The sequence below is a fragment of the Lupinus angustifolius genome, chromosome LG07 (assembly GCF_001865875.1).
Source record: "Lupinus angustifolius cultivar Tanjil chromosome LG07, LupAngTanjil_v1.0, whole genome shotgun sequence".
Lineage (NCBI taxonomy): Eukaryota > Viridiplantae > Streptophyta > Magnoliopsida > Fabales > Fabaceae > Lupinus > Lupinus angustifolius.
In genome coordinates, this window is record NC_032015.1 from 6875617 (window position 1) to 6900875 (window position 25259).

At 31.2% G+C, this 25259-nt stretch overlaps 2 protein-coding genes across 3 annotated transcripts; both read left to right on the plus strand.

Annotated features, from left to right (window-relative positions):
• Positions 7892 to 9911, plus strand: LOC109352068 (probable ribosomal protein S11, mitochondrial). Its single transcript, XM_019593875.1, has 2 exons — positions 7892 to 8112; positions 9009 to 9911. Exons 1-2 carry the CDS (start codon positions 7986 to 7988, stop codon positions 9674 to 9676), a joined length of 795 nt encoding a protein of 264 aa, XP_019449420.1. The 5' UTR covers positions 7892 to 7985; the 3' UTR covers positions 9677 to 9911.
• LOC109352069 (K(+) efflux antiporter 5-like) lies at positions 13502 to 24795 on the plus strand. Of its 2 annotated transcripts, XM_019593876.1 has the most exons (21): positions 13729 to 13966; positions 15404 to 15447; positions 16676 to 16743; positions 16831 to 16915; positions 17004 to 17065; positions 17551 to 17626; positions 17791 to 17865; positions 18895 to 18966; positions 19179 to 19262; positions 19366 to 19434; positions 19542 to 19622; positions 19732 to 19820; positions 20346 to 20442; positions 20534 to 20587; positions 20886 to 20981; positions 21626 to 21814; positions 21916 to 21993; positions 23572 to 23616; positions 23689 to 23784; positions 24336 to 24431; positions 24498 to 24795. In XM_019593876.1, the coding sequence occupies exons 1-20, from the start codon at positions 13729 to 13731 to the stop codon at positions 24372 to 24374; spliced, it is 1737 nt and encodes a 578-aa protein (XP_019449421.1). In that variant the 3' UTR covers positions 24375 to 24431; positions 24498 to 24795. The 2 variants fall into 2 exon arrangements, with proteins under 2 accessions (XP_019449422.1, XP_019449421.1); XM_019593877.1 differs by having other exon boundaries at positions 13502 to 13966; positions 24336 to 24795.

Consider the following 25259-nt stretch of genomic DNA (forward strand, 5'->3'; position numbering starts at 1 on the left):
GTACTACCGAAGTAAGATAATCTTATTTTTCCTGTGGTAAGAAACTAATCTTTTTTTGTATGGTTACCTCTTCCAAATAGTTGAACGATTGATTTTTTGGTTTTTTTGGAGATCAAGCAAAACCTTATACTACTAGATTAACGTTTTGGTAATGGTTAATTTTTATTAATTCTTTAATGTTTATTTCTGATGTGCCTGTGAAATAATTTGATATATAGTAGGAGAGATTCTTAAATTTAGACTAATAAATAACTAGAAAAAATTAATTCACACTGTACTTTTTTTTAGATTAGAGTTTGAGACTCGAGAGAATTCAAATACCACAAAGAGAAGGCTCAATGTGTTCATTAATTGCTAGGTTTAACATGTGATGTTATGCAGTTAAAAGGGAAAAGGGTTAACTTGTGAATTGTGATGTAATGATAATACTAACTTATTATTGTTGTTTTTTTAATGCATGTCATAAACCTATTGGAAAATTTATATAGACAACCAAACCTCATATGCTAGTTATATAAATTTTTATATTCGTTATTTTATCTCACTATATATACTTCTTATCAATAAAAAAATTGTCACTTGGCTAAAAAAATAGATTAAAACTAAATTATCAAAATTTAAATAGTCATTTTTATTGGTAACGAAGATAATAATAAAGAATAATACATTTGAAAGATTTTTTTCACGGTAACGTCTTACCTTTCTCCTTATTTCGTCTGGGACTGTGTCATGTCGACAGAGGAAAAATATATAAAGAATTCGTTAAGGGTATGCCTATATGGTGCTTGTGTTAAAAAGTGTTATTCAAATAACACATCTTGGAAAAGGTAAAGAAAAAAAAATAATTTTTTTTGGGAAAATAAAAAATTATATAGATCATATCCTAAATATTAAGCAAACAGTTAAAAGCTTTTTTTGTAAATGATAAATAGCCTTTTAAACATACAAGTAAAACTAAATAAAAACTTCTGATAGTAACAACATATCCCACTGATATTTAAAATACCATCAAACTACTAGTTATTAACAGCATCTACTGTTTTTAATATAATAAGAATATTATTATTTTGTTTTATATTATTCATATTTTTTGAATTTTGTTCTTAAATAGTAAGAGTTCTTGGTAGATAAAAACATTTCTTTGTAAAAATAGATGAAATTTATATATTATGATGTACTTTATCTATTTTATGCATTTTATTTATCTTTTAATTAACTATATGTTAATTCCTATTATATTTTAAAATTATCTTTAATGTACTTTAGTTAATAAAATATTTTGTTTTATTTATTAGTGTCACGTAATTTTTTTATGAGTTACAAAAAAAATATTTTTAGTTATAATTTATTTGTACTAAATTATAACAATTTTTAATTTATTACAAAATAATTAATTATTGTTAATATTTTGTTAATTATAGTTATAAGACTCAAATAAGAATAATAATTATATTTGTCATTATGAGAAAAATGGATATTATTCTTATTTTATAGAGAGTTGTAATAAATTATAAAATATTATATGATACATAAATAAGAATGAAAATTTTGTTTGCTACAAATACTCTAAGTAGCAAAGGCTTCAACAAACACATATTTTAGGATCTGATGCATCCAATTCTCTAGAAGGTCCAATAGTAAACTGTAGGGGTGAGTAAGACCCGACCTGACACATATGTTTGGCTCAACCCAATGACTTAAGGATAGTCTGACATGTTCAAATAAATAAAAAATGACAGATCCGATTAAAATGGACAAAGCTTTCATCAGAAAAAGATGGGTCCACGTCTATTTCTGGGTCACTTGGTCTGTCCCTTATAGCTATATATCAAGAATAGATGAATAAACACTTATCAATACTCATTATCTTCACCCTGCATAATTCAAATACCTACAAGCTCATGAATATTGATTGATAGAAAACCGGTTAATTTTTAATTTTTGTGTACTTTGTGTGAAAAACTCCAATTTAAGTTTCTTTTTATAGTTAATAGTTAGTTATTATTTTCATTTTTTGTGAACTTTTGAGTATTAATATGTTGTTGTCGTTTTAGTTCTCATGTGTTTTTTATTATTTACAAAAACATTTCAGCTTATATAGACACTTGACACTTTAAATTGTTCCAAAAATTTTAATGTCTTGTATGATTTTCAGTCACATGATTGTGATAGTTTGAATGAGTCAATTTATGGTTTGTAATTTATATACCAATGTATGTGAGATACATGTTTTAGTTGAATTTATATATAGATTGTAATTATTTTGATTATGTATGCTTAAATATTTGAGGAAAAAATATACATTTGTTATTTTGTCAATTTTCAACCTGACATCTCCCTATCTTGACCCGTCTTATTTTGGATCGTCCATCAAGCGTCTCATCCTAATTATGGACGGGTTCAGGTTCAAAAATTGGTTCGATCAATATTTAAGGACTGATGAGAGACATGTTCACTCATCTGAACCTATCTCACGCTCACCCATACTAAATTAGATAATACATATTTTTCGAAAAATTCAATGGTTAAATAAAAAAATTATAAATAAACTATTATAATCTCATAATAGAGTATTGGAATTTCGAGAGAGAATCCAAGCTTAGATGCATCAATGCATATAAGCACAATTTTAGTTTTGCTTTTATTTAAATTCTCAATTACAATTTTATCATTGCCCCGTTCTTATCTTTTTTAATTGGATACGATTCATTCCACCCAGTAATCATTAAAATGTTTGGGCTTACAGTCATTGTTATCCCCAATCTTGCAACTAGGTTGAGTTACTCTCTTGTAGTAGATGGTGTGAAATATATGAGCGTAAAAAAAATGATTTTATTGATTTTTAAAAATTATTTCACTGAAATTAAAACTGTTAAGATTACGTAATCATTAGAACTATATTATCACCCGTTAAAATGAGTTGGTCGTTTGGGAAGAGAATTTTTATTAGTCACACACATTATTTTATAATTTATTATACATTTTAATAAATTAATAATAATATCTAATTTTTTCTTATATTAACAAATATCATTTTAATTCTTATTCGAGTCTCATAACTTATTCACACTTTTATATTTCATAATAATAAATGATATATCTCTTCTTCTTTAAACTTTACGACTCACATTTCCTTATAAGAATGAGAATAAAGTATCTTATTATATTATGAGATAACTTATCCCCTAAATCTAATTAATGTTAGATGTGTATCATTTTCCTTATTTTTATGAGTTTTCATTTTAGAATATATTACAAAAAAATAAAATTAAGATATGTGTCAAATAATAAATAAATTTAATAAGATAAATTATCTCATAATATAAGAAGATATTTTATTCTCTACCATAAGAAACATAAGAATTATAACAACCACCCAAGATGAGTGTAATTGTCATTTTTTTTATCTCTTCTTAATCTAAGTTCTTCACTATTTTTGTTAAATCAATGGTCAAAATTGTACTACAATGCATTGGTGCATGTTATCCTAAAATATACATTAAATCCTCTGCCCTCATGTAATACTAGTTAATCAAATCCAGTTTGTTCTAAATTTAAGTTATATTATATATTTTCATAGGGTTTACCTCATGAAATTGTTCGGGGGAAGAGTATAAGAAAGTAATCAAGTACACACTTATTTTAATCCGCATATTTATATTTTATATTCTGCAGTTTTAAACAAATTCATACTTCATAAAAAAATTCCAAAAAGTAAAATATACATGCTAATCATTTTAAAAATTCTACTTTTAGTCGTAAGGTTTTTGAGATCTACAAATACTATACATAAATCTGGAAGCACCTAATAAATTAGATACATGTATGCACGTGTAAGGAACTAGATATATCTATACTATTAATAAAGAGAAAACACAAAATAACCATCCATTATGTGTAATTTGTGTTTTCCTATTTTGCTGTCAATGTCTTTTTATTTCTACCAAAAACCTATATAATATTTTTTTTTATCCTTATTATCTTCTTATTTTAAAAGTGTATTTAAAAAATTGAATATTAGACCAATTGAATAAATTCAACCGTAAATTTAGCGCAAAAAATTATATTTGAATTTATAAAATACAAACTATACGTTACAAATGATAGGAAAGCGGGTTGACAGGCACGACAGTGTATGTCAACACGCTAGTACATATAAAGCCAAAATAAGGTGTAACTTCCACCATTGTGTAATTTTCACTTCCTATTTTGCCATTCATATTATTTAATTTTTACAAAAAAAATTATATAATCCTAATTAATCACCACCAAAACATTAATTAACCATATATCTCACCTTAAACTATACATTATCATAAACACACAAAATTATAATATAAAGTATATTGAATACAACAAATATATTCTAATTATAAAAAATAAAATATATAAAATTCGAATATATAATATCATGTAATATTGATCGGCAGACAGGAAGCCCGTGTATATATATTATATTAATGAGAAAAAAGATATATAATCAATTACATAAGAACTTTTTATATTATTATTATATAATTTACCGTTTATTTTCAATTATTATTATTGAATCTTGAAGAATAATTCTAAGTAAAGATAACAAAAAACACACTAAATATGGATATATCTTCGCTCATTAAAAGTGTATTAATAGAGAAATAAGAAAAGGGGACATAGACTTAGTATAGGTTAGGAGTAATAATAACTCGAAAAGAAAAGGCAATAAAAGAAGACACGTGCATGGACTGCAGTGCAACAGACAGAACCCCATGAGTGACATTGACTAATAGGAATGGTGGGTAGTTGGGTACAAGAGCCCAGGCTCTTCCACGTTTTCATTTATGTACTATTTCATTTCTTACTCCCACCTATCCAACAACCATTAGATATTTTTGATAAGTTAACCGTGGTTAAGTTAAATTATACTACTATTCAATACTTAAGTCTTTAGATCTCCAAAACCAAAGTATTATTTTCTTTAACTATTTACCATGTTAACATGCCATAAGTTAATTTAGTTATAGACTAATGCTTTATATGAATTGTTGATAAATTAATTAATTGGGAAAAATATATACATTAACAACGTAAGAGTTTTATATATTGTCATTATATCATTCATATTTAATTATCACTAACTCTTTAAAAATTAATATTAATGAATGATAGATGATATATTAACTTTGTATAAATATTTACATTAAAAATGTATAAATATTAGTCTCTTACTTAAATTCTTGGACAATATATTTTTACTGAAAGATAGCTTAGAAAGTGAAATTTTAAAGTGATAAACTAATTAATCAGATGAAATATCTATGGTAAAATCATATTATAATTTATCATAAAATTTGTGGGGGAAATATTTATATAAACACAATCAATAATTTTTTGATTTGAAAATTTAATTCTAATAAAAAATTTGTCTAAAAATAATAGCATAAAAAATGTAAATACATTAGTTTACAAATATCATAGGTTGAACATATTTCCACACAAGATTCTCTTATAAAGTAATTGATCGGAGTAGAAGGAAATAAGTCTATAACTTAATAGATCATAAGTTCACGAGTTTGTTCAAGTAATTGATAAGTGTATGTATTGGTACCATAGTATTGGGACATCTTCATCCATGTGTTACAACATTTTTTTATGAGCTAATTGTAAGAAGTATATCAGTGGGTTTGACATCACGTCTTTGACTCAAAACCTTAAGGCATTAGATCTATGAATTCATTCACTTATATGATCTTTAACTCATACATTTTTGCTCAATGTCAACTTATTCATTCACACTTAGAATACACGACACATAATCTCATAACATTAAATGCAAACAATCAAATAAATGACATAAAATAAATAAACTATAATAAAACAATATATACTTTGATAAAAGAGTTTTGACCAATTGTGATTCAATTTTAGGAGCATTAAATGACTATCGACATATTATCACAACATATAGATTATAAGCTCTGACATATACCTATGTGCTCAATGCATATGAGATGCTTCTAATGAGTATTTATAATTTATGCAAATTATAACAATAAATTTGAATTTAATATATAACATTGATTTTTCTTATCAATATGAAACTTCATATGATAATATATTTTAAGCACTGTCAACAATCTTTACATCGTTTGAAAAAATAAATATTTTGTTCCTTAAGAATTTTACACAACAATCTTCATATTAACGAATACTCATTTTCACCTCGTGTAATCTGCAACTCTCTTTATCAATTTCTTCACATGCGAACCTACTCCCCATTCAATATAAGCTCTTTTGGTTATTTTTTATAGTGTTACTAAGAGTCCTTCTCTCCAAACATGTAGTGGAGCTTATTTTACTGCCGTCCAGCGGAACATACTGCATTTATCTCCTATGCTAGAAAGTAGAGGAGTCAAAATGGGCTACCTGAACGGGTTCGGGCTAGCCCACATCGGATTTGAGCTAAACCGGATCGGGCTAAAAAGTCCGAATACAATTTATGCATATCAAATGGTAGCTCAAACCCGCCCTAAGTGGGTTGCGAGTTGTGGCAGGCCGGCCCGCATAAACTAAAAATATTTTGTTTAAACTTTTAATATATTTAATCTATTCAAAGAATATGCATCATTTGATATTAACGTATAATTTTTCTTAACGTATTTTTTATGTCAAATGTAACCAAACTTATAGATCTAATGCATTGTGTTTGACTTAAGACTTGATGTTAAGTCCACATGTATGATTTTTAACATAATTCTTTTATTAAATCTCTCATTTCCATTGAACTCTCACTCTCTAACACAATATAATTTGTAATTTCACTTTAATATATAAACATTTGAATATTAACAAAAATATTATCTTTTGTATGTTATTTGTCAATACTTTCATTGTAAACTATTATATTAAATTTGGTTGTGTGGAGTTCTCTATGACAAACAATTGGTGTTGATTTTAGTTTTGTTGTAAACGTTATTTTCTTTATTATATTTTTTGGTAAAAGTTAAATCTAATTAAATACACAATAACATAATATTTATTATCTATTTTTTATTATAAGTTGTTTTGTAAATTTTCATTTAGTGTTTATTACCAAGTCAAAAGTCTCAAAAAAAGATTAAAACATATAAGTAAAACGGGTAGCTCGAACCCTCCCAGGTAAGCCCGCCCTCAGTCCGAATTTATATAGTTAGGCCGGGCTAAAAGCCCAGATTTAATAAAAAATACCTAAAATGATACACCCAAACCCTATAGATTTTTGGGCTTTGGTGGACCGGCCCGATTGGGCCCGTCCATTCTGATAGCTCTACTAGAAAGTGTTACGATATTATGAAATATTTACACCAAAGTTCACTAACAACCGCTATATTTTAACACTGGACTTAATTGAAACATATAGTTTCTATTGCAATCCTCAACCATTATTGTTATTGTCCACTATGACAATCATTGTTCAAAATAATTATCATACTTCACCATAAGAATTATATTTACAACACACCTTATATCATTATCAATTATAATATATATTCTCGAACAAAATCAATAAAAACTAAACATTAATAATAAATAATGTAATAACAACATAAAAATTTCATATTTTCTCAAATATTAAACAGAGTCACTTATAATATAAAGAGAATAAAATATTTTTTGGTATAAGGAGACAATTTGTATCATCCAGTCACTAAATTTATGATATATGCCATATTTAATTGATTTTTACAAAAATATTTCTAAAACTAAACAAAATATTACATATATCATACTTTTACATGATGAAAGAAATATTATGTTATCACTTATATGAGAAAATTCTTACTAATGTGAATGACTTGTATTATTTTTGTTGTTGACAAGTTTGGGTCTTTAACAAAACAAAACATAAGCCTATGTAGTATGGAATGAGGGCCCGACCCAAATGATAGAAACACACTTACCTAGTTCCCCATACAAAGAGAAGTGTGCCTCTGTTTGAGAAACGAAGCAAAGAAGCCTTCAATCCAATGTATCGTTACTTCTCTTCGATTTGCCATGGCTCGCGATCTTCCTCTCTCACATCTCTCTTTGCACCTAAACCATCTCTTCATGCTTTAAGGGCTCAATGCTTCTCATGGTTAAACCAAACAGACGGTAACTTCAAATCTTTTTTCACTTTTATTTTAGAACCTATTCAAATTCAAAATATAAACGAATCATTCAGGGAATTGAAGTTATTGGAGTTTTGTTATGATTTTGGTTGCACCGTTTTAATATTTAGATTGGTGGAGATTGAAGATTTTTTGTGTTTTTCTGTGTTTTGCGGGTTTCCCCGTGTAATTATATTCTCTCTGATTGGGTGACTTGTGAAGTTTTGATTTTTATGATGTATGATGGTATGCTGGTATTTTTGGCTCCTTGCATTTGATGTTTTTTAGGTTTTTTCAATATAGATTATTGACGCGATGTGGTAAACAGTTTAGTTAAGTGCTTTTTTAATAAGTTTTTTTTGAAGTAAGCTAAAAAGTGTTTATTTTTAAAACCTTATTGAAATAAAGCTGAAAATAGCGTATAGGAATGTCATAAATTATTTTCAAAATAATCTGCATCTTTTATTGAATGACTTACAAATCCAACTTTGATAATGTATAATGGTTTATTGGTTGCCTGCATTGGAGGATTTGTGTTCTGTTTGGTGTGGGGGGTTAATTTTACTGATTTTCTGTCATTTTGTAGAAAAATTGATGGATAGGTTGGTTTTTTTGTTTATTTGAGTGCTCTTCAATTGTGTGTTTTAGTTCTGAACTGTTTTGTCTGAGATCCATTGGTATAGAGTTAAGCCATATAAGTTAGAGGGTTGGTATAAGCTATCACCGAATTGGAAATACTAAATGATTGAGTGAAATCAGGAGAAGTAGGAACTGTACTATCAATAGAAATGGATACCTTGGAACACTTTATCATTATATGTTAGCAAGTAACGGTTTAGTTTATTCTTAAGTAATGTCAACTGTTTTATACGGGGCCTTATTAATAATTTGGAACTGCAGAACATGTTAGAGGATTTTCAAGTGCAGATTGGGGTTTCTCGGGAAGGAACCCAAATGAGAATGTGAATGTGCGTCCTGATTTTATGCGGGACCGGGTGAATTTAAACCCCATAAGTGAGACTGTGAATGCTCGCCCTGATTTTATACAGGACCGAGAGAATATAAACTCCAGAAGTGAGAATGATGCTGGGACTGGGAGGACTTCCAGGCCAATGGACTTTGTAAGAGGAATCATAGAAGATGATGGAAAGGGTTTCATGGGGGGTTCTCACTACTCTCGATTTCATGAAGAGCAGGATGCTGATTTTGTTCATATAAAGATGCAGCGTAACAACACATTTGTTACCGTTACAGATAATAAAGGAAATGTAAAGCTTAGTGGCTCTGCTGGTTCCTTGAAAGAAATGAAAACAGGGCAGAAGCTTTCTAGGTATGCTGCTGAAGCAACGGCAGAAGTTGTTGGACGAAGGTCTAGGGGTTTGGGGTTGAAATCTGTTGTCATGAAAGTGAACGGGTTTACTCATTTTCGGAGAAAAAGGCAAGCGATATTGAGCTGGAGAGAAGGGTTTGCTGATTCTCGAGGGGATAGGAATCCGATTGTTTACATTGAAGATACCACTCGAAAGCCCCATAATGGTTGCAGACTCCCAAAGAAACGACGTATTTAGTTGTTGTTACTCTAATGTTGATCAACACATAAACTCGGGTGCAGTATGTGCACTTGCTGTTATTTTTTCTTGAACATTATTTCATTGTAATCCCTATTTTTGTAGACTATGTTTGCGGACTTTTGTTTTCTTTTTATATTTATACAGTTATGAAGGTTCTATAAATAGAATTTTCTGTAGCAGTATGTATTGCAGGGCTACCTTCTCAATTGAAAGGTTATGATCTTGTCTTGCTACCTTTGCCTAGTTTTACATGTTTGATAGCGTGTCATCGTATTTCAAGATGAACGCATTGATAATATATGTTTTATATATTGTTACTGTATCATTGTAACATCTCAGATATGTCATGCTTGAGAAATAAGAACATGAGGTGAAGAAACTGATTGACGTGTTAACTACATAAAACATACATGTCCGTATATCGTTTTCATGTCCTAATCTAACCAAGATGATGGATCGTTCATTGTGAAATTGAATTGCATATTTTGCCTTTCCATTTAGTTTTTATTACTGCAATGTTATTTTGGCATAAAGTTATCCATGTCTAAACTATGTTTTAGATTTGCAATTCAAACTATGGATCTTTTTACAGTATTTTTTTTGTATAACCATTGACATCCTATGGGTAAGGATGTGCATGACTTTTTCTTTGTCCAACGTTTGAATGTTTCTGTACACTAACATAGGGCAAAAAATATATCCAACATTGTAAAAGCTAAAAAAACATTAAAAAAGAGAAGCAGAAATGCATCAGATTAATTGCACCATCTCATAACCAATGCCTTTAAAATGGAAAAGTGTCCTGGAGTGAGAAACAAACTAACAAAGCACAACCACCAAAATAGATTAAACTCAGAAAGTACTTTTCCTCACCCTACTGAAGTCCATGTTAGTTGGGAAATTGGAAATGAAAAACCATCCAACTAACTTATGTTTTGATGATGATCAAAGTAGAATATAGTAAATATAATAATATAAAAATTTTGCTCCTTAAAAAGTGCCATTAATCCTACATTATTATTTTATTTGAAAAGACTTTTTAAGCTCTTAATCTCCCAAACCTTATGTTTTAGCCCTTAGAAAATTTTAACGGTGAATTATCCTTAAATCTTGAAATGTTTTAATTTTGGTTATTATCGTTAGGGAATCTTCCTTAAGTATTGTTGCGAATAACAAAATTTCACATCAGCTTTGCCGTGTGTCTAAAGTTATGTGAGTTATCATTGTTGATAGGAATTATCGTTAACTTTGATGTTTGCTAAAAATGTCACATTCACATATCACTTACGCATATCTGTTTTAACAAAAGAGTGTGCCACATCACGTGTAACTTATTCTAATTGATTAAAAAATATATATTTAAGTTTAAAATTTAATAATAAAATATTTTTCTGACTAATCAAAGAGAGTGACACACTTTTTAAAATAAAAGATGTGGTCACGTGAGTAGTGTGCCAAATTGCTCCTTTTGTTAGTTGGTTTCATGAGGTTGTTTTTCATGAGGTTGTTTTTCATCTTAGGAAAAGTTAGTCAAATATGGGCCAAACAACTTAAAGGAAAAAATATATATATATATATATATGGGCTTAAGCCCTCATGCTATGTTTGGTTTGTGAGAGAAAATAAGAGAAAAGAAAAGTTAAGGAATGAAAGTTTGAGGAAAGAAAAACAGTAGAAAGTATAATGATTTTTTAGTTGTTTGGTATGAAGGAAAATGAAAGAATAGAGAGAGGAAAGAAAATATATGATGAGACAAAATAACATAAATATTCATAATTAAAGAGATACAAACATTAACATACAAATATTCACTTTTATTTTAGAATTAAGTATTTCTATAGATAGTGATGCATAAAAATATATTTATATTGAAATTAATTAATTAATTAAAATATTATTTATATAAATTTCAAGGTCACTTAACTTATTGTGATTGTTTGCACCATATCATAGTAGATCATCCATGACTTTATGTGTAAGATTATAATTTTATATTGATGGTTGTTTTCTAATCACTTTTTCTCCATAATGTGGTGGAAAAGTTTTTTGTGGGGGGCACACAACATTTTTCTTTCCATCCTACTTTTCTTTGTAAATCAAAAAAGAGTAAACACATAAATCCATCCACTTTCTCTCATCTCCTTCTCTTTCCATCCCAACCAAACATAGGTTTCGACTTTTGGAATTGTTTTTGGTAATTGAGCCAAATTTTGGCCTAGGTCCACTTTCCATTTCTCACTTTTCACATTGTGTCAACTCATTTCAATTTAGAAATGTTGATAGGATGATGTGATAGCCACATTGGTAATGGACACATATTTAATGTCCCATAATGAGTGTCACTTTATATGTCATGACTTTGTAATTGGTCAAAAAATTACTTAAAAAATAAATTTTAATGTAAATATTTTTTTCTACCAATATATATGTCATTAATGGCAAGGGCCAAAACCAACATTTTCAACATTTAAGGACTAATTTGAGGTGAAAAAACTTCTCCGAGACTAAAATCAAAACATAATGAACTTTCAAAGGCTAAAACAAAAACTATGTGGCACACACTCAAATAACTTTAGAAAGGTAGGGGGCTAATGTGGTGTTTGGTTAGCTACTAATACTTAACTAAGATTCCCAAATGACAAAGATCAAAACCAAGGCTTGTTAATATTTAATGACTAGTCATGACTAAAACCAAAATCCAATGAACTTTTAGGGACCAAAAGCTTATATAAGCCAAAAAAAACTCTAATTGATCCAATTCTAGCTAGAATATCCATTGAAGAGGCAATTGAATATATTTTCCTTGTTTATAAGCCATAAAATTAAAGAAAATTTGAGTTTTTCTCACGAGCACCAACCCCACATCCTTTCCAATTGGTCATAGTTAAAATGATAAATATAAGAGTAAATTAATTGACATTACTAAGGTTTAGCTTAATTACATTCTAATTCTTTTAGGTGAAGTTAGTGCATTACATTCACATATAGTGTAATGAAAATACATGTATGGAAGAATGTTTATATATGTGTAGATAAATGTAATTTATATAATTTTTTTAGACTTCAAGATGTTAATATAATTTACTCTAAATATAATATTAGTATTATTATTAGATACTTAAACTCCTTAAAAATTAATACATATGCATTAAAAAGTAGTTTTTCTTAGAAAATCAAAAACTATTCTCCCACTTAATGAGATATAAAGAAGATATTTTCTCACTTAATGAGATACAAGAAAGATATTTATACATAACCTTATCTCACATATAAATATATGTTACTTCCATATTTAACATATAACTTCTATCCCATATAAGCTATTTTAATGTTGGTCTTTTGTGTACCCAAAAAAGTATTTGTCTTTTGTATCTAAAACTACAAGAACACAATCTCTATGGGTTATTGGCTTAAATGGGAGGAGAACTCACAAAAACAAATATTTTAAAGATCATAATATCTATATAATATTAGTATAAAGATTTATATATAATTAATATATTATTTATTTGTATTTTTTAAAGAGTCATAATAATTAAAAATATATAAAATTCTTATATCGTCCATACATATATATTTTTTCTCTATTTTAAATATAAGAAAACGCCATAAAGCTTAAAAATAATGTAAAAGGCTAAAAGCCCTAAAAAATTTCCAAATCAAATAAATTAACAAATGAAAAAAGAGAATAAATAATCTTTTCAAGATAATTTATCTTCTTTATTCAATAAAAATATGACATGTATATTATTTTGTCATAATTTTAATTAGCATATGATTATCTTTTTAGAGGAAGATTTACTTCCTTCCGATTCCCATGAAAAAAAAAATGTCATTCCAAAGTGCCAAAGATCTCTCCCTCCATGAAATGCAACAACTAACCATAAACCAAAGCATGATCTGAAATCACAAAAACCTTTTCCCTTCTCATTCTTCTATTCATTCACACTTCCCATCCCACGTTACTTCCCATTTTTTCATCTTTCCTCAAAATTGAATCCCACAACTCGAGTGAGAAGACACTGACACAAACTACATCGTTGGTGACGATGAAGATGGTGATTGTTCCTCGCAAAAAATGGAGTTTGTTTGGATTCTGGTGCTTCTTTCTCTTCATCGCGATTTGCGCTAGGGTTGGTGTTCCTGCTAGATTTGATAAGGAAACCAGAGAGAGGTTCTATGGAACCATGCTTAATTCCTCTGCCCCTGAAACCAACGATGGTACCTTGGCCAAGATGTTCGATCGCGTTCTCGAGAAAGAGTTCTCCGAGAATGACCAACCTGAAGGTGACGAAAAAAGTTTTAATCTTTTTTTTATTTTCAATTGTAATTTGTAAATGGAAAATGTTAACAAGGCTTGTTTAAGGAATCTTAAGGAGTTATTTTTCGTTGGAACATGATGAGTTTAAACTTTAACGTACCGATAAGAGTAAACTTAGTTTTCCATTGCTAACTTGTTTTTTTTAAATCCCCAACTAGTAACTAGTGTCCTAAAACCTTTTGTGAATTTAGGATGCATTAAATATAGAATGCACTTATGTGAATTAGTGGCTGGGTCCCACATGAAATTCACTAAATGAGTGTATTGCTACAATTTCCTTGGTGCCATAGAAAAGTGCTCGTGGGGTTGTTAAAGTTTGTCACTTTATGCTCTTGAGTGGAAATTGGAGTGGCTGAGTGCGATTTTTGTGTTGGCTGTTGTTTGTTAGGCTGAGTAGTTCTGAAGTACTGAACCCTTTGCTTTCTTTGAGAAATGACTATTGAATAGAAAATGATATACATAATGCATTGCTGAGGTTTGGGTACATTGTTGAAGAGGGTGTGTGTTTGCACTCATGTGACAATCTTCTAGGTTCCTTTAGTTGACATGGAAGAAATGAAAAGGTCATGGAGTTGTAGATTTGGAACATATACAGGAAGAGGCCAGTATGTCAATTGAAGATTGACAATTTGACATGTAGGTTGATTTAATCATTCTTCATTGATCAGTGGTACTCAAGTACCGGGGTGCTATTATTTTTCTCTTAGTTGTGATTTTAGTACCAATAGCAGCTATGCTTGTATTACTAGTCTATATAATGTGATATGCCACCAGCAATTATAATGTGATATGTTACATAGCAAGCTTCGAAGCAGAGAATTACTGCTAGTGTACTACTCAAGTTTGTGAAATTAACAGTGACTCATGGCTTGAGGGCTTTGCTATACTTGTTGAGAGACATTCAGAGATGTATGAGGTTAAATTCATGTTGAGAGACAAAAATTTGAATTCGGCCTATAAAGGTCTCATGTTTAATCATACAGGTCTTATGAAGCATTATATTTTTCTGATGAAGACTCAACTTAATGTATACAACAAAAATCACATCTTTTCTCGCTAGGTTGGGTTGGCTACATTGATCAAACAACATCAATGCCACTTTGTTCTAATAAAGACATGCTGTGTATTTTTGAATCTATTTGACATGGATGTATTAATTGTGGTATGGTTTGAATCTAGTCTGACATGTATCATGATAATCTTCCCCTGTTCAAACTAGTTGGCATGCTATTACATTTTAACTGTATTTTCTGTTTTGAATATGGATGTTGTCTTCGATGATCTGTGAGTATTTTAGTCTAAATGTTACTATCTCGTACTTTCAAAATGTGAACCATGAAGTTTGCTGCTTTGTTTTACTTAATTTGGCTGATATTCTCATTATAATTTCCCATCTTTAACAGCACCTGATAAAAGCAGCTTCAACAGCAGTGTAGCTGATCAGCAGGTACGTCTGTTACACTGGTTTGCAGTCGACCAGTAGTTGTATTGAATTGAATTATGCCAGATGAAAAGAAACTGGTGTTAAAATAAAAATCCATTATAATTGAGTATCTTTATAGTATATTAGAATATTAGATGCATGCATAACTAATATAGATGTTTGATCTATTTTTAAAGCCTCAAACATTTTAGTCTTGTGCTAATAACTACTTTTATTTGCATCTTGCTATGATTTATTTTTTACCCGTAGATGTAAAAGTTGGAGATAATGTCATACCACAAGTCATTAGATTTAGGTATTTTGGGTCAATCATACAAAGCGATGGGAAAATTGACGAAGATGTGAATCATAGGATTCAAGCGGGTTGGATGAAATAGCGGATGACTTCAAGTGTCATTTTTGATAAAAAAATACCACTCAAGCTTAAGGAGAAGTTTTAATGTCCAACTATAAGACCTGTAATGGTATATGAGACTGGATATCAACAAGAGAATAAACTCCATGTGGCAGTGATGAGAATGTTGCATTGGATGAGTGGGCACACTAGACAAGATAGAATTAGAAATGAATAGGGATAGAGTAGGAGTAGTTCCAACTATAGAAAATATGATATAATTGTGTCTTAGGTAGTTTAGACATGTGTGGAGGAGACCAATAGAAACCACTGTAAGGAGAGTAGATCAAATGGAAGTTAGCCCGATTCCTAGAGGAAGAGAGAAACAAAGAAAAACCATAAGTGAAATAATAAAGACGTAGAGCTTAATGCTTTGTCAATGAACATAATTTATGATACAACATTATTGCGTCGTTTGATCCATGTAGCCGACCCCACCTAGTGGAATAAAGGCTTGGTTGTTGTTGTTGTTTTTCTCTACAAATAAGGATAAATCCTGCCATTTTTTGCTTAACTTTATTTTTAGTTGTTGTTAAGTATGGTCGTCTTTTGTAGGCCTTGGAAAATAAAAAAATGATTTCCATCTCTGTCGTTCGTTGAAGCCTGATAAGTGTTGATGTGTCACCTGCATGTAGTGCAATGTTGTCAGTTAATAGATTTCAGTTAACGGTAGAGACGAGAATCAAAATAAACTAAGTTGCAGGCACTCAAAACAATTTTTATTTTCTTGGGACTAAATACAAAAAATCCAACATGTAAAAACTGAAAACATATTTAAGGTGTTTTTTGTTTAGTTTATGTAAATATGAGTTCTGACAAGTTGGACTTGTTTTGCAGGCTGTATTGGAGACTGTAGCTAAAATTACTCATGAGAAAGGAAAGAGAAATGATACGAATGAGGGAAAGTATGGTCATATTTTGCAGTAGATAACCAGATGTATTCATCATTTACCCAATAACATTTGTTCTTTTTGAATGATTATTTTCCTTAGTGGCACAAGACCATTCCAGTTACAAGATGTGTTCTCCCTGGAGAATGAAGATTCTGATGACGTGACAACCTTGATTGACAAGAAGGTATGCTCCATGGTTGTTCTTCATTGTAATGTTAACTACGTTGCTTCTACTTTGAACCTACTCACTTGTTCATGCTAATGTGTGGCAGGATAATGTCTTCGTGATGTCAAACAAGAAATCCAGATATCCTATACTTCAAGTGGATTTGAGGTTATCTGTACTGACTATTATCTTTGTTTTCAATGGGCTGTTCTATGAATTTGCATTGAACTTGGACAAAATGCTATCTGTATTGCTGAATTATGGAATGTGTTATTTTAATGCTATGTTAGTGTTGGAAATAATAAAGTAGCTTTAGGAGATATAATTGGGAAAAGAAACCAAGCACCTTGTTTCCCTTTTTTGTTGCTTTTCTTTCATTTGGAAGAATAAATGGGTTTTTTTTTGTCTTTATTTTCTGTATGGTGGTTTAACCAAATGCTTTGAAGTTGAAGTTGTGTGTGCTTAAAATGGAAAGGCTGACATCTCAAGTTGATGGATTTGTTTTTGTTTTCAAAGAAAAGCTGGCTTTCCTGCTAGATTCTTGATGCGTCTGTATTTTGTTGTTAATTTTTTTTTTGACATTGCTTCTATTTGTTGTATTTATTTTCTGCCACAAGATTTAGTCATAATATAATAATTGCATATTCATGCAGGCTAATATCCGACTTGGTTGTTGCCATAGTTTCTGCAGCAATTGGTGGAATTCTCTTTTCCTGTTTAGGGCAACCGGTCTGTAACAGATACCATTGTTCAGTCTGGCATTTCCCGTCCATTATGCAATAATTTATTTTCATATTTAAATTCTCTAGTGACTTTAACTGATTTATTTCAGTGACTTAAGTAAAAATAGATGTATGCGAGATCTGGATTTCATATTTTTAGACATGTTGCAGGTTATCGTGGGCTATCTACTTGCAGGCTCCCTTATTGGACCAGGGGGTTTAAAATTCATTAGTGAAATGGTACAGGTATGTTGTGCTAAGTGACTCATTGTCATTTTTGGCCGAAGGAAGTCATGACAATTTTCGAGTATCTAATCTGATCTCCCTCCTTTGTCTATGCAAATCTGTCACCTCACTTCTGGTAGCGGTTAAAGACCGCATTTTATGATTTACAAGCTTACTTGTATGAGGAAATATTGAAATATTGTTTTGGAATAAATCTCTGTACAAGGTGTCATCACATTAGACAGGCTAAGGTTATTAACTACTTGCTAGAAATAAAGCTAAACATAAGTCAAATAATGGTACACAGTATCCAAATTATCATACAATCTATAATAATTACCAAGTTATTCTATTTGTTGGACTGTAGAGTCTTACCGTACTCCGCCTCAAGCTAGTTAATGGATATTTATCATTCACAACTTGCTAGTTCTAGCTTGGTAATGGTACCTCTCTTGGGGAATCCCTTTGTCAACATGTTTGCTAACTGAAATTCTGAAGGAATATATGCATAGTAATAATCAGAGCACAATCTAATTTCTCCACGATAAAGTGCTGGACAATCTAATAAGAAAATAGTCGGTATCTATTTTTTTTGTTCTTATGATGAATTGATGATTTTTTTTTAAATTGCTGTCACCCAAAGAAGCATACATTTTAGTGTTTCTAAAAAAGATTTGGGGTATGGATCATTGCAAGGATGAAGAATCATAGTACTACTAACCCTATGTGTATGACCTAAGACATAATTAAGTACAAATATATACCTTGACTTTTTTTAAAACTACTAAGATGCCCTAAGCATTGAATTTAAACTGATCTAGCAGCTTTAATCTACTAGTAACATACTAATATGATCTATACATTAGTAGTATAGCATATAAGTAACTTTTGATAGTCCATGACTACCTGCTCCATCCATGGAAGAAAATGGAGAGAATATTGCTACACAAACATTTCGTTGTGTTTTTGAACTTGGAATTAATCTGTAATCTTTATGTTGTCACTCAATATTTTGCACTGAGTAACTTTCCCCCCTTCTTTTTTGTACAGGTTGAGACTGTTGCACAATTTGGGGTTGTGTTTCTTCTCTTTGCTTTGGGGTTGGAGTTTTCCTTGGCAAAGGTTTGCTATTCATGTCTTGCAAAAACTTCTTCCACAGATTTCCGTGCTATACGCTTGAGTTGTGCTAAACCACAAATCATGATTTTAAGATTTAGAATATATATTATGACTTTCCTAGTCTAAAGCTTTTGATTTGGCGCTAGCACGTTAACAAATGTTTTCTTTCCATTTTCATTTTCTGAAGACCTGTTTTGGAATTTGTACCCATGCAGTTAAAAGCTGTGGGTCCTGTTGCTGTTATTGGAGGGCTGCTTCAAATTGTAATATTCATGTTCCTGTGTGGCATTCTTGCCAAGGTATGGTGCTGACTGAATGAATGTTAATGATCACCATGCTTTAACGGGGGGCTGTGGTACTATAATAATGGATGCTAAACTTTATTGATCGCTTGACATACAGTTATTTGGAGCTAAATTGTCTGAGGGTGTTTTTGTTGGTTCTTTTCTTTCTATGTCATCAACAGCAGTGGTATGTTTTCCCACTGTTCCCCAAAATTTACTATGAATTTGTGTATGTAACTGTTGGTGCTTAATAGATTCCAGCATGGTTAGTTATATACTTTCACCTTTTATCAGGTGGTAAAGTTTTTGGGGGTGGATCGGAATAGTAATAATGCTCTTCATGTTCACGTTACTATTGGGACTCTTATTTTTCAGGTATCTTGTTAAGTTTTAAATAGTAAACTTATTTTCATCTTTTCAAGAGATAACATGCTTTCAAGCTTGACTTATCTTGCGCATTGTTCATTGTTTTACCACTTGTTAGGATTGTGCAGTGGGTTTACTATTTGCTTTGCTCCCAGTTTTGGGTGGTAACAGTGGTCTTTTACAAGGAATAATCTCAATGGGAAAACTGTAAGTTTGTCCTTGTGCACTTTCTTTCTCTGTTTTTGTTTTTCATTTCGTATAACTCTTTTTTCCTTAATGATCGTTAATCACTTGTTCTGTAAATGTAAGCCGACCAGTCTCATAATGTACTACATGTTTGTACAAGTTTCTGCATTCATGTGTGCTACTGAACTTAAATGAAGGATATACTATACCTATCGGGAATTTTCATAAAAAATTATTATACAAACTTTAAGACCTTACACTTCAGAAATACTGGTCAATATGATTTTCTGCCTAAAACACATAATGTTAATTTCAATGTCTTCTAAACTGGATAAAACATACAGTATTTTTGTAAATTCTGTGTGTAAACATGAGCGAACAGCGCTGGGAAATGTGATATATCATGTTGCATAAGGACCTCTATGCCATCAGTTTTAATTAAAAGTAGGGTTTTTAAAGTTGGTACATTGTATTTTTTTTTTGTTGGCCGTTTCTACATCTGAATTATTATCATTAGGATAGGATGTAATTGTTTGTCACCTTCAGGTTGCTAGTGTTGTCCTTGTATCTCACTGCTACATCTATATTGTCTTGGTCGTTTGTCCCTCGCTTTCTTAAACTGATGATGCAGCTCTCATCTCAGGTTAGGCTGCCTAAAACATATTTATTTCACTATCATTTTCTCAGTACTATTCGGACTTCATGAATTAATTTTCTTCCTTTCCGTTCTCCAGACAAATGAACTTTATCAGCTAGCTGCTGTTGCTTTCTGCTTGTTATCTGCATGGGTAAGAAAAACATATCCTAATTTCTGTTAGTGACTCCATCGTTCTATAGTATCTTTTATATGACGTTTGTTTGCTATTCCAAATTGTATCTTATTTTGTGAGGTATTTTATTGCTCGAAGCAAACCTCTTTTTGTGAGTGCTAAGGGTTGGGGGAGGGATGACTAGGTCCATGCCTCCTTTTTGCAAAGGGATTATGAACCCAATGGTGCTTTGTAACATCGGTCTTATATGCATTTTATTGTAGTTAACATGTTGCAGGGATGCTGTGCATTTTAACTTTTTGAAATCTCTTTCCAGTGCAGTGATAAGCTTGGCCTCAGTCTTGAGCTCGGTTCATTTATGGCTGGTGTTATGATTTCTACAACAGACTTTGCTCAACATACTTTGGACCAGGTATTGATTATGGTTGATGACTTCCATCTTGTATCAGACATGTTTTGCATACATAAAGTGCTTTCTTTGATAGCTTTGTGTACTAATAAAATCTTAAAACATGTTTATCTATAGATCACTGGAGGCACAGATACTATCTTTGTCTTGCTATTTATGTGTTACTGTGTATTTTTATAGTTTTAAAGTAAGCTTGGCTTACCATGATTGTCTTATTTGGTGTGTGTGGTTATCCAAACATGGAATCTTGTTATTCATATTTCACTTCTAAAATAAAATGTTTGGGATGTTTCTTTGCCCCAAACCTGTTCTGGAATACAGTTTCCTTTTGACTTCTCTTCAGTATTCTGTTCATGCTGCTTAAGGGAGTTGCTGTCTTGAATATGTGGACAGATTGGACAACCATATTGCATTCTTAGTTTTCCTTTCCCGCCTTTGAATATAGACTTTCTCTTTTTGATGAATTCCTTATCAATTATTGTCCTACAAGTTGTACTACCTATCTTTTCTCTCTATTAAACTTTTCTATAAAATGTGCATTGATGTGTTTAGGGTGATTTAGTGCTTCTGAATGATGAACTATGTTTCGGTTGTCATAAGATTAAAAGAAGGTAAATACCTAATAAGACACATGTAATATATTGTAGGTGGAACCAATTCGTAACCTATTTGCAGCCCTGTTCCTCTCAAGTATTGGAATGCTGATACATGTGCAGTTCCTTTGGACCCATGTCGATATCTTGCTGGCCTCTGTTATCCTGGTTATAGTTGTTAAGACTGCTGTTGTTGCTATAGTTACAAAGGCCTTTGGGTATAGCATCAGGACATCATTTATTGTAAGTTAACATGGTCACCTTTTTGGATCATATATTGGTTTATATTAATACTTAAATATGCTGAAGGTGAACACCGAATGACTGTCTCCTTGACAATGTAGGTTGGTATCTCACTTGCTCAAATTGGAGAATTTGCTTTTGTTCTCCTAAGTCGTGCGTCAAATCTTCATCTTGTTGAGGTTTCACTCTCTTTCTTCTGTACCATTTTTTACTTCACAGATTTTCTGCTGCTTAGATTTTGTATTTTGTATGGCTACCTTCGGTTAGAAATTGTTAATCAAGTAGCTTTCAGTGCATAGCATTATGTGCATGCATTGCATGTATGCAGAGTATGATTATCTGATCTTGGAAGTTATGCATTTATATTTATCTAGTTTGCCATTACATAAAGCTGGATAGGCACAGCAATCTGATGTGTCAACTGAAGAGTATTTTTAGGAATTCAAGTTTGAATGAAGAAGTCTCGCATTGGAAATAAATGTCCTAAGGACCACAGAATTGCGATGGCCCATGTCTCTTAGATAGTATGCCTCGACAGGAAGCCTGATCTCTCTGGGCTATCTTTCCTCTTAGAGGAGTCACATTTTTTATAAATGAAGTGGATCAATCTGTTTCTCCTTTAAGAAAAATATATTAAAAGACTAGCGTAGTGGAATATGTAGTCAGGATTACGGTAGCAGTTCCCCAACAATGGTTACAGCAGTTCTCTAAGAGCTAGTTCTAGTAATAGATTCTAACTATTGGAAATATTGGTAGTACAGGGGAATAAGCTTCATTCAATGCCAGCATCTCTCTCAGCTGCAAGAAGATCAACAGAGCTAATATCTTAAGATTAGGTCCAATCAATATGTGCTGTCAAGCCCACCATTGTAGTTCCTTTCTAAGCCTATGAAGGGAGATTCTCTCCCACTGTTCTGGGCTGTCAGCCTGCATTTACTTATATTTTCAGCTGTCAATGAAGACAACTAGGCAATAAGTAATTAAAGAATGTAGCTTCAGACTGTTATGTTTTCTGCCAATCAACCTATGATGGTTCCGAACTAATGAGTTGGTTAACTGTTGATTACTACACCTCACCCAGAATGCAGCCACTAGTGGAAGAAAGAGCATAGAGTGGATAATGGTTTTCTGTTTATTAAATGGATCTTTAATGCAAGGGACAATAGCATAAAGAATCTTTCGGGCTTTCCTTTGCTAATTGATTTCCATAAATGGCTGCTAACAAAAATAAACTCTACAAGATTTGGAAAATAATGAATTCCATGAGGGGAGAGGCGATGATTATTGAGTTAAGACATGCAATTTGTCACATGTACTTAATCTGAAAGTAGAAAGTGGAAAGATGGTTTGATCTTTGAACATGCAAAGACTCTAGGAAACAAAAGGATCTTTATATTTCTGGTGCATTTTGTGAATTGCATGTAACTAAAATCTTCTGATGGGCCTTAAGTGATTGCCTCAGTTATTATTTTTAGAGCATTAATCTTAAAAAAGTCTCATCTCTTTCATTGTTGTGTTCATGAGGTGAGAGACTTATCATTACCCGAAAACTATAAATCTATCAGAACCCAATATTTTTAAGAGTTAGGGCCCGTAGAGGCCAGATGTGCATGAGTTAGTAGTACTTAAAATCCAATGCCTTTTCCATTCCTCTATGATCACACCCTTAATAATATGCATTGTTATTAGAAGGTATTTATTTATTTCTTCCTTATTCCTTTTCTCTTTCTTGCTGACCACTGAATACAACATTTTAGGGGAAAATGTATCTTCTTCTTCTAGGGACAACGGCTCTCAGTCTGGTAAGTTTCATTTACACCTGGCTGCTCCAAACTTTCCTTTGAATTGTTTAACCCTGTAATAATAATTTGCAGGTTACAACTCCACTTTTGTTTAAACTGATACCTGCTCTCATGAATCTTGGTGTTCTCATGCATTGGTTCCCTTCTGAAAGTACCACACAGAATGAGGTATCCTTCTCTCTCCCTCTCCCTCTCTCTCTCTCTCTCTCTCTCTCTCTCTCATGTTGCACTGTTTTTTACTTATTTTTATGATTGCAAACTGCAAGTAATGGATATATTTTTTTGCGGTCTGCATTACATGTTTATTGTGGCATTGTCAATCACAAAAAACGAGTTACTTGAAGTTTATTAGGCCCAGGGAATGTCCTGGAATACCATAGTTACTATATTTAAATTCATGCTGCCTAGATATTTCTTGCAACTGCTTTTTTGTATTTAATTCTTATTTGGAGGCCTAAATATTTCACCCATGCTACTGAAGAATTTGCTGAAAGCCACTTATGCATTTCCTTACCTATAACTGCTAGCACACATTCCAGCTTGAAAATTTGTTCCCTTGGCTTTTCCTAGGTTGACACATTCCATTTCAAGAATTCGGTTTTAACATGAATTATTACTTGATTATATTATTTCTATTTGGTAATTAAATATTGAGTATCTTTGGCTCCATATAAACCAATGATGGATACAATATAATCCTTGTCTTTTACTCTTAACAGGGGAAACCTTCCATGAATGAAGCAAACAGATTGTTGTGACTTTCTCAAGTTTCCATGACATCAGATAATATATAGGAGGCAACTCTATACTTTTTGTTGACTACTAGTAAACTCAGTATTTCTTCTTTACTGTTTCTGTTGCAAGTTGCACCGCGAACTTCGGATGAAACAGTGAGCATATTCACCTCCATTAAAAGTCAATGAAAGATCTCATGTACATAGGCATATGATTTTTGTATTCTTTGAGCAATGTACATAGGAAATCACAGGCCAGTTGTGGGGCTAAGTTGATCTGCCTAGTGTACCCTGGTTAGCCTACATTTGCTATAAAGTTGCATTAGAAGAAATGATTGAAAACTTCTTAGAAAAAGAATACTATGCAATTTTTTGTCAAAGATTTGACTCACCTTATGTGGTTGGGACCATGAACTATGTAATAATTTCTGGGGTTTAGCTTTGTTAATCACTCACATTATTACTTCAGGTACCACAGGATAAGAGAAGGAACCATAGTCACATCACCTCATGTATGACTTTTATTAGAAAAGTAAAGATTTTTATTGATGTGGTAATGAATAATTGGTTGTTAGTTTATTATTTCTTTACATTTTTAGTGAATTATAATTAAATCCATTTATTATTTTGGGATCAAATACTTTCTAACATTGATAATTGAAATTGTATTGGAAGATCATGTTTAATTTAGGTTTATCTTTTAATTCGGAAAATACCCATTTTCTACAACGGAGAGGATCTTTCCCCTAACATTCAAGTTTGTTAAACTACTAAGGTGATGACCAAAGACGAATCATATTGGAGTAAGTGTTGGATATTTTCATACGAGGGTATTTTGTTTATGTGCCAGAAAGTACAATTGCACCCTTTAATTCAAGGCTTAAATACATTTTTTCTTTTACCTATTTA

What these genes read in the sequence shown, in the direction of transcription:
- LOC109352068 (XM_019593875.1), top strand. Translation starts at nt 7,986, where the DNA reads ATGTATCGTTACTTCTCTTCGATTTGCCATGGCTCGCGATCTTCCTCT. An exon ending in ATGGTTAAACCAAACAGACG is followed by an intron (nt 8,113 to 9,008) that starts GTAACTTCAAAT and finishes TTGGAACTGCAG; the next exon opens with AACATGTTAGAGGATTTTCA.
- LOC109352069 (XM_019593877.1), top strand. Translation starts at nt 13,729, where the DNA reads ATGAAGATGGTGATTGTTCCTCGCAAAAAATGGAGTTTGTTTGGATTC. An exon ending in AATGATACGAATGAGGGAAA is followed by an intron (nt 16,744 to 16,830) that starts GTATGGTCATAT and finishes TATTTTCCTTAG; the next exon opens with TGGCACAAGACCATTCCAGT. An exon ending in ATACTTCAAGTGGATTTGAG is followed by an intron (nt 17,066 to 17,550) that starts GTTATCTGTACT and finishes ATATTCATGCAG; the next exon opens with GCTAATATCCGACTTGGTTG.